The sequence below is a fragment of the Euphorbia lathyris genome, chromosome 8 (genome assembly GCF_963576675.1).
Source record: "Euphorbia lathyris chromosome 8, ddEupLath1.1, whole genome shotgun sequence".
In the NCBI taxonomy this organism is placed as follows: Eukaryota; Viridiplantae; Streptophyta; class Magnoliopsida; order Malpighiales; family Euphorbiaceae; genus Euphorbia; species Euphorbia lathyris.
The window spans coordinates 1,572,608-1,582,978 of NC_088917.1; the positions used below are offsets into that span (position 1 = coordinate 1,572,608).

A 10,371-nucleotide genomic window follows, 5' to 3' on the forward strand; every position below is an offset into this window, starting at 1 on the left:
AGCAAAATCTAAACAAAGTTAGGTACAAGCATGGAATTTCTCATTAGCTAGCTCTTTGTAAGGTTAATTACCATTAGTATTAAAAAATTAATAAAAAATAAATTTCTCAATAGGCATTAATCAAACCTTGTAAGGTTAATTAGCATATTCTAGTAAGATTAAATTAAGAGATAATCATCTTATAAAGTTTTTCATTAACTAACTATTATAAGGTTAATTAAAATTATCTTCATTTTGTGATTATGAAACTTTAATAGCATAATAAAAAAGGAATTTATTTATAAGACTAATCAGGTTTTATAATTTCTAGATGCATGGATTAATTTGCAATGTCTGGGTTACAATCCAACATAATCGGTTAAAAAAACAACTTATGTTGGTTATGCGAACCAAACGAACCCATTAAATATTTAATTGGAAAGAGTTAGATTGAATTGGGTTGGATTTGTTTTCAATCCAAATATTCTTTTTTTCTACTTCTTTACTTTTCAAGTAATACTACAATCTAATAGCTAAACCAAACAAGCATTAAATAGATAATATAAATAGAATAAAACATAATAAAGAAAGCAACAATACAATAAATTTATTTTTTTATTTGAGATAAATTGGTCTATAATATAATTTAATGTGAGTATTTTCAAAAATCAAATCTAATTTTATTTATTTGAAAGATGTTATAATTTACTTCTTTTGATGAGCATATACACAATTTCATTAAAAACTAAGAAAAATAAATAATCCTTACTAGAGAATCAATGTTTAATGTTGATCTAATATAGTATAAGACGCAAATAGAAATCTATAAATTTTCATTAGACGCAAACATGTCATTTTTATTTTACTCGCTTTCCAATTGTTTCGTATTTTCTTATTTCCTCAGTTTTTCCTTTTTCATACTTGTCGTTTTTTTCATTTTTCTCGTTCTTTTCTTGTTTTATCCATTTTTCTCGTTTGTTCCATTTTATCCATTTTCTAGTTGTTTTTGCACATTTTTAAAATAAGTATTCTTTTTCATATACTTCAAAATTACAAATTTTTTTTTGTTTCAGTTAAGTTAATTAAATACATAAATAATAATAATATTTATAATAAATTTATTGTTAGATTGAAAATGAAAGAAAAATATATACAAATCACTGCATATATATTAGATGTTGTGAATTAATTTTTTTATGCATTAATCCTTTAACTTGTTAGTTAGACATATTAAGCTTAGTTTCTGCTGTTTTTTTTTTCTTTTTAAAGTATTGCATTTTGCTTTATTAAACAAACAAGAAAAAGAACCAATTAATTTGATTAAACCCATGTGATGTGATTTTGTTTCTTAATGATATTCTTTTTATTTTTAATTTATGACTGGGAGTTAGTAGTATGAAATTCAAAGTTAGCAATCTTTTCATATATATTTTATTTGAATGCAGAAAAATAAATTCTTCTAAAAATTTAGTATAAATAAAAATGATTAAAATTTAAATATCATATTTTATACATAAATCATGCTTCCACTAATATTTTTTTTTTTTTTTGTGATAACTAGAAAACTTGTATTACGAAACAAGAAACATAAACATCATCTTGAATACAAGAAGAAACACAAACTGGAAAATCTTGGATGAGAATTTTCAAATTAGATAGAGAGCGTGCTCAAGCAGCTAAATTATGTGCGACAACATTCGCTTGGCGCCTCTCATGCATGAACTCAATTGATCGTAAAGAATCTAAATGGCTATATATATATATATATATATATATATATATATATATATGTGGGGTGACGTATGCCAATAATTTTTAATGTGTGAGTTTGTAAACTGTACAAAGTATAGACCCTCAAGAATAACTTTTTATTATTATGCTAAGAGACTCTGAAATTATTTGACCCATAATCTTAAATTAGTAATTAAGATCAAATAATAATTTTTATTCTAATCTCTAACATAATTGAGAATGCTCTGTGAGATTGAAGATATTTTTCTTGGTTACCTTAAAGCAAATATTAACTTCAAAACACATAAAATCTAACTTATTTATGGTAAAGAAAATAGAAAGACCTCAATAAGGCCAAATAAGGCAAGTAAACAAAAAATAATATGTAAGATTTTGTCATTTTGCAAGTCCATTGTCAGACCTCAACATGATTATATTCTTCTAATGTGAAACAGATTATCTCCATTTTGTGATTATCCTTCAAAACCATGAGTACTAAGAAAAATCCTTCAAAACAGCTTCATACTTTCATAGTTTCCCCAGAATCACCATTATATAGACAGCTTCATAGTTTCTCCGCAATCATCATTATACAGTAAAGCCTCTATGTAAGAATAACCTCTATTTTGTTATAAAAAAACTCGATCTGAAATTGGTAATAACCTCAATGACCAAACTCTATTGGTAATAACCTCCTAATTGTTATACAAATAGTTCGGTCTCAAGTGTATTCCTATATAGATGTTTTACTATATAAACAGCTTTATAGTTTCTCAACACATAGAAGCAGCTATTGACAATGGCTTCAATTATATTAGACAAGTTTAGGTATTTATTTTTTTTTTGAAGAACAAGTTTAGGTCTTTATAAGCAGATAATTCTTTGATACTGTATTCATTGAGAAATAACAAATTTAACACTCTTTAATAATTTTTTTTCTTAATACGATAATAAGTAGCAGAATCAAACCCAACTTAACAAAAAAAAAAAAAAAAGAAAACTAGAAGTAATAAGTAGCAGAATCAAACCCAACTTAACAAAAAAAAAAAAAAAACTAGAAGTCAATACCATATCAAACATGAAATTAAGTAACCTCCATTAACATGCTGAAAGATCATTAATTTGATTTTTTTTTTATAAAAATTGGGACGATACCGAAGCTGGAGCCTGACATCCCAACCAGGTTGGCACCCAGGCCCTAGAATCATAGAACCCGAAAGAATTAATAAATGAAAAAATATATGAGTTTAACAAGAGGGGGAATAAAAGGAAAGTAAACAAAATCTAAACTAAGAAAAGAGTAAATGACTAATATTACAAAAGTCGTCCTGAACCATTGAATGACAGAAAGGAGGAGCCGTCGGCCACCAAATTATTTCCCAGGTAGAAACTCCATATTTCACAAGTGCACCTGCTACACGGTTTCCTTCCCTGTAAATGTGCGTAATCATAATGTTCATTTGGGAGCAAAGGTTGAGGCAATTAAGCCAAGCTTTCATTAATTTGAATTATTCCCCTTGGATTTCTATTCTGTGAAAGCTCCAAGTTAAACACATGACTATATACTTTTTAAAGGTTGCAAGAGATTATCAACATGCACTTAATCTTATCTCCATTTGTTGATTAACTCATTATTAAAAATGGGATTAAACTCATATTTGGTCCGTTTGTTATTAAAAAATTTGTCATTTGCCATTGAAGTTTTCTAATATGTGATATTTAATCCATTTTAAATGGAAAATTGACATATTTTTAATTTTTTTTTTTTTCACATTACACAACTTTTAAGGCCTTAACCTTAAGAAAACCAAAATCTAAGTTGGCATGGCTGTTCATAAATTGAAAAGAAAACCAAAATAAGGCATTTTGCAACAAAAGGTTCTTTAAATTTTTGTCATTTTGCAGCCCTAGGAAAGAAGCTGTACGTCACTCTCAGAACACAACATGACTATAGGTTGCATGAGTATCAAACTATAAAACTCCACATGGTTACTCTGTAAAGGTTAATTGGCACCTTGCATGAACATCTAGTTTCTCTATAAGCAGCTTTGTCTAGTTTCTCTATAAGCAGCTTTTATAAGTTTGAAGGAATTTATATGAACAGCTTTACATAGTTTTGATGGAATTTCTAGTGTGACAAAGCACAAAATGTCACAAGTTTAGGTATAATTATGTATCAAGAAGAGAACATGAAATATAATTGTGGCAGTCTCATGAACAAGAATCACACAGAAAATTAGATTTTCATCAGCAAATTCAATTCATAGAGAAATAACAAACTTGACAAACCCAACTTAACAAAGAAATTACAAAGACAAGCAGACTCAACAAACTTGACAAACCCAACTTAAAAAGGAAATTAACATTAGCAGAATCAGGAAATATAGCAGAATCAAACCCTTTAACAAACTAAAAAGCAGAACCAAACCCAACTTAAACTCCATGCTTAAAAAGCATTAGTTTGAATTAACCATTAATCACTACAAGAAAATCAATAGTTAGGGACTGAAAATTCAGTCGGAATGCAGTCCCTAAATACACTTAGTGACCAACTTTCATGAGTTAGCGACTGAATTTATTCAGTCACTAACACCCTGGTTGGTAACAGATTACTGACTGTTTTTCCATGTTAGTCGCAAACTTTACAACCAAGTTACACAGTCGTAAAATAGTAGTCGCTAAATTACTGACTATATATTCGGTCGCAAATGTTGGTACTTAAGTTAACGACCAAACTTTACAACTGAATTTCAGTCCCTAACTATCGTGCAAAAAGTCTAATATATGGATACCATAATAATGTAAGGCCTAGATAAACCTTACAAAGCTATAAGCTTCAAAAAAATTTACTAAAACTAAGTCTAATATACGAATATCATAATAATGTAAGGCTTAGATAAACCTTAAAAAGCTATAAGCTTCAAAAAATATTAAACTAAAATAAAGATACGAATATCATCATAATCTAAGGCCTAGATGAACCTGAACCCATGGAACGGTCTATCCTCTGTACATCATCTTGAAGTTGAGTGATCGAAATTTGGATTTGCCTCAAATATGGACCCATCGCGGTCTCCAACTCTGTCAATCGCTCCCTACGGTCTCTAATCTCATTGACATCAACGTTCAAATGGATGCCATCATCAGAACGTGGCTGCTCCATCCCTTGTCCATCTACTCGATCTAAATAATCTATAAAACAAGGGTGGGATTTGCAGCACCAGAATTCGAGGTAGATTCCTCGCCAACACCTGAAGATGAGGCACCACTTGTATTTGTGGGTAGGTGATCACCATAAAATTGGGAAGCAGCTGTACCAAGTCCAAAAATCCTCCTTCCCCTTAGTAAGCCCTCCAGACGCTCTATAGAACGCTTCTAACTCAGTAAGATCGTGTGCAATTGTCCCAGCTGTCTGAACACGTTCTTGTGTAAGGTCCTCAAATTGTTCCTGGATTTATTATTAAAAGAACAAATTAAATTAATGCATTGATAAAATTTAATTACCACATGATGACACGTGGGGAAATTCTGATCAGCTTTCGTCCCTGTGGGGGCGTCGTTGGGTTCGACGGGGGGAAGCTCCAATGCCAAAGTCAGTAAGAACGAGAAAACAAACTGAATTGACAAAGGGTAAGTGAATGTGTACCTGGATAGCCTGAGATGTAGGCTATATATAGCCATGAAGTTGTAACTTCCAGTAACTAGAAAGTCTCCATTAATGCCCCATTAATGGCAGTTACTGGTTACCCTTAAGTTGGCGGTTAGCTAATTGATAGCTCATTAATGGTCTTTATTACAAGGCCGGCTCAGCCGTTCATGGCGGATTGAGAGCTTATGGAGATTCGCCTTACAGGTTCGCCAACAGGTCTCTCTTAGCGAGTTCCAGGTGATCCGCCCGTCGGATCTCTTTATTTCGATACGCCGTGGAATTCCCGTATCAGGCGACCAACACGTGGCGTTCTTTAGGCGAATATCCCTTTTGATCATTGAGATAATATCACGATGTTATCACCACAGCACCTTAAAAACCATGTGTTATACACTAAATGCAATTACTTGTACCTGAGTATGCCTAGAACGATCGTTAATAAACGTAATTCCATCATGCTCATGTGTATGTGTCCACAAAAACAGTTGATGAGGAGTAATAGGCTGGTTCATTTCTTTTTCCTATAACAAGAAAAAAAAACAATTGTGGTTTTTATGCATTTAATCAGAGTATAATAAGCAGAGAAATAATGGAGAAAATGTTAGAAATATGTGAACAAATAAACAAAGATTGATATTGACAAAAATACAGCAGTAAACAAAATAAACAAATTAGAAATAAATTGAAATCTAACACTTTTCTACATCAAAAATAATAAAATATAGGTAAATGTCACCATTAAAAGGTCTGTTGAGAAAATAAGCAAGATTAGTAAAAATAAGTAGTCCAATCTTGGTAATTCATTGCAAACTAATGGAATATTATAATTATACGGTGAGAGGATGAAAAGGATAAGGTCTATATATCTGGACAACATAATTTCCTTGCCACAAAAATTATCTATATTAACAAGATTTCACATTAAATTACAAACAAATATAGTCAGAGTCAGACCTCCGTATATATTTATTATTCACAATCACATTAAGCTTGAATATTCCACACTTTCAACATCTCTCTATAAAAGTTGGATGTCCCTAGCTTGAAACACTAACTGAAAATGCATCTACCAATAGTGATAAACTTTCTTTCAGGTTTTGAGCATTGGTACTCATCAACATCAATTAATCAGGAAAACAACAACACTATCAAATAAGTAATCTGTAAAATATATGCCATATGTACAACAAACCAACAAAAAACACACTAAAAATCAGAATTAACATAAGCAAACACATGAAACCACAACACATACATAAGCAAACACACCAAACCAACATAATACCAGAACACAGAATGCTTACTAGTTTTTTTTTGCAGTTCTTAGCATGTGAACATGAACCTCCAGTGTGGGTTCCTTTTGGTACCCCATCTTTTCCACCCCGTGCTTTCTTTGCTCTCGCACTCCTCCTTTTGAATTCAGGCGAGCTCCACATACGCGCCCATGACTGCCATACATCATCCGGGCACCAAACAGGTTGTCTTTCGGCTTTCCTCACATCATTTAAGATGCCTTTATAGCGATTTTTTAGTTTATCAATAAAAGCCTCCTTCATTACATTATTTGAGTAAGATGAACGATTCCACACACACTTTTTCTGCAAAGAAACAAAAAAGAATAATTGATATAAACCATTAAGCTCATTTTGCTTAATTAACGGTTTTTAAGAAATGATACCTGGAACTCCTCCCAATATTGATTTATAACATCTTTTGATATAGATTTGTAAGTGTATGCAACAACTTGAGGATATTCTTCAAATATATTTGAAATCACCGTCGCAAGATGATTATCAATTATCCTACATTTAAAAAAAACAATTCAGAAATAAACACATGGTAATAAATTATTTCTCTAAATATGAAATATGATTTCAGCAATATTTACTTGTAATCTGATGAAAGCACAACAACAAATCTGCCAGATTCATCTCTTGGAGTCTCAAGTGTTGCACGTCTACGAGGTGCCTGCCATCGAGGTGCGGCTGTATTAGTAGAAGACATAGAATTTCCAGCAGCAGGGGAAACTCCACCAGTAACAGAATTTACAGCTGTAGGGGAACCTCCACCAGTAATAGAATTTGCAACAGCAGTGGAACAGTCAGCGACATTTGAACTTCTAGCAGCAGGGGCAGCTTCAGCAGCACTTGAACTTCGAACTATAGGGGAGCCTTCAACAACATTTGAACTTCCAACAAAAGGGGAGCCTCCAGCAGCATCAACTAAGTAGATAACATATCAACCAAATAGTAAACTCAACAAGCCAATATCCCTCTTAGGTCTTACAACAGAAAAAAAGAACAAAATCAGAGGCATAATTAGTTAATCAATAAACTAATCAGATATGGACTCAACCTATCTCAACATTCGAAACATAATAATGAATGTGGACGTTTGGGAAGCGGTGCTCTTTTGAGCAACCCTGGATATCTAAGAAAAAACAGCAGCAAATTAAAATAGGCTACACTCAGTAGCATTTCTCCTGGTAACAAGTTAGTCACTAAATATCTTGAAGCAGCAGTTCTTCACTCCCAGGGTGTAGCTGTATGGATGGAAATGCCAATTGGGCATATAAAACAATAAATAACCCCTCCAACCCATCAAGCAGAGAATATTGTAGGTCAACCCCATTTTGGGCATATAAAACAATAAATAACCCCTCCAACCCATTATTTATGGTCCAAAATCATATGAATATTAGTAAGCTATTATTATTTGAATATGGTTTTATGTCACTGTGGATTGGGGAAGTACATAATTTTCTTTTGGTCACCTGGGCTAAGAGAACAGACCATGTGATGACACCAAAGCATTAAATGATCACTTCATTTTAAAGGAAAGACAATCTATATTTGTTATCACTTTCTAATTCTTATTGCAATCTTATCTTTATTATGATTCATGAGGTTGAATTTATAAAAATTGAATAATTTCAGGACTATTACCAAATGGGAACTTCGAGTATGGACCAAAAGCATCAGAAATGAGAGGAACAGTAGTAAAGTACATAAAATCAGGCCAAAAAGAAGGTGACATGCTTCTAATAGTCCCTGGTGGAGCTTTTGCTGTTAGATTACACGAGTGAGTGGAAGTGGAAGTGGAAGTGAGAGAAAGAGTCTATGTAACAAATTGTATGAGAAACCAAATGGTAAATGGTACTGCTTCTACTAAATAGCATATAGGAAAAATCTATACATAAATTTTCCAGTTTTTCTTTCACTAAAGCATACTATCAAAAACGCTTTATTTCAAAATCAAATATATATATATATATATGAGTAAGTGAAAGTGAGAAAAAGAGCTTGTGTAAAATCAAAACAATTAGCTCTTCATTCTACTCAAATCATAAAAAAGGTTCCTAAACTTTGCAAAACTAGCAATTAAATTCAATACATCAAAATTATAACATAACATCCCAAAACCCATTTAAGGAGCTAGTCTCTTCATTTTAGGTGTCCAAAACTTGCTCCATTACAACTTCGATTCAGACATGTTTCACAGAACATAAAAGGCAATAAGTTTTGAAATAGAACATAGAGTTTTGTCAGATGTTTCAACCAAAAAACAAGAGCACCTCAACCTCTAATGACCAGATTAAACTTACTTCTGCTTTAGGAAATTGAAAAAACCCTAGAAATCAAATCATATCAATGAAGCAACTCATATAAGAAACACATCTAAACCAAAATAAATTTCAAACAAATGTAGAAAGAAAACCCCTAGAAACCCTAGAAATCTTCGAAATGCAGTAAACAAGAAAGAAAGTTACCTCTTACGAGTGAAATTTTGCTGGTTGCCTCTCGCTCTCTCTGTCTATCTCTATAATCCTCTGGTTTGCAGTAGCATAGTCGATTAGAAGGAAAACGAAAAAAAATACACATACAAGCAAAAGGAAGTAAGAACAGTGATAAACGGAGAGGAAATGAATGGGTGAACTGAGAAAGGATTCCTACCTTAGATTTTGATTTGCAGTGAAAAACATGAAGACCTAAGGAGAGCCGCGCTTCTCCATCGTGATGTCTGGAGAATAGGAGAGAGAATATGGTAAGTTTTTTATTTATATATTGCCTTAATTTTTTTTATTTATATTATTGTTTTTCTTTTTTGTAATAATTAGTGAAAATAAAGACTTAATACTTTAGTAGGTAATGTCAATGTTAGTCTTTATGTGGGCTGGAAAATTCCAGCCCAATTTTTTGCTACTTATAATTGCATTACCAACTAATGTTGGTTGGTAACATAATGACTAAATTTTTCTAAATTTTTTTAGTCTTTAATTTTAGTCATTAACTATTAATTTTCTTGTAGTGAATTAAGCAATTCAATTTCTATCCTGTGAAAGTTTCTATGGCAGCCACAAGCAGCACAAGTAAGTGCAGCAACAGAACCTTCTTCTCCATCACCAGCCATGAATTCTCCACATCCATCTACAGCGTATCCTCCAACAATAGCAGCTTGATTCTTTTGGCACTCTGCATATCCGATAATTCTTACCATCATAGATGAAGCTGATGAATTTCCTGATGCTTCTTCTGATGAAGCTGATGAATTTCCTGATGCTTCTTCTGATGAAGCTGATGAATTTCCTGATGCTTCTACTTTCTTCTCTCTCATCTTCTTGATGAATTTCTTATGTGCCCAAAATTAGGAGAGGGATTCAGAAACTGCTGCAAGCCCTAACCCTAGAGAGGGGTTTATTTATAGCATGTAACCCTCCTATCTAATATATTTACGTGTAATTTCTTCTGTGGGCAAAATTAGGAAAAAGTGAGGGGTATATTTTTCTTTTTCTTTTTGATGAAAAGTGAGGGGTATAATTCTTCTAATGTGGCTCTAATCAGACTTACTGTTGTATGGTAAATAGCTTACTGTTGTAAGGTTAATCAAACCTTATCTCCATTTGGTGATTATCAATGGGCACTAAAAACTGTTTAATTGAATTTGAATCACTTTATTGAGACACATTAAATTTGATTGAACATTTTCACACAAACTTCAGAGTTCAGTGATTA

At 32.1% G+C, this 10,371-nt stretch overlaps 1 protein-coding gene across 2 annotated transcripts; it reads right to left on the minus strand.

The window, feature by feature from the left end:
* Positions 1-4,406: 4,406 nt before the first annotated feature.
* On the minus strand, positions 4,407-9,293 carry LOC136203565 (uncharacterized). Of its 2 annotated transcripts, XR_010674892.1 has the most exons (7): positions 9,129-9,293; positions 7,248-7,581; positions 7,038-7,161; positions 6,664-6,957; positions 5,773-5,880; positions 5,357-5,686; positions 4,407-5,158 (listed from the first exon to the last, which is right to left on the minus strand). XR_010674892.1 is itself a non-coding variant. In XM_065994753.1 (6 exons), the coding sequence occupies exons 1-6, from the start codon at positions 9,238-9,240 to the stop codon at positions 5,648-5,650; spliced, it is 1,011 nt and encodes a 336-aa protein (XP_065850825.1). In that variant the 5' UTR covers positions 9,241-9,293; the 3' UTR covers positions 4,407-5,647. The 2 variants fall into 2 exon arrangements, 1 of the variants encoding a protein (XP_065850825.1); XM_065994753.1 differs by having other exon boundaries at positions 4,407-5,686.
* Between the last annotated feature and the right edge of the window lie 1,078 nt (positions 9,294-10,371).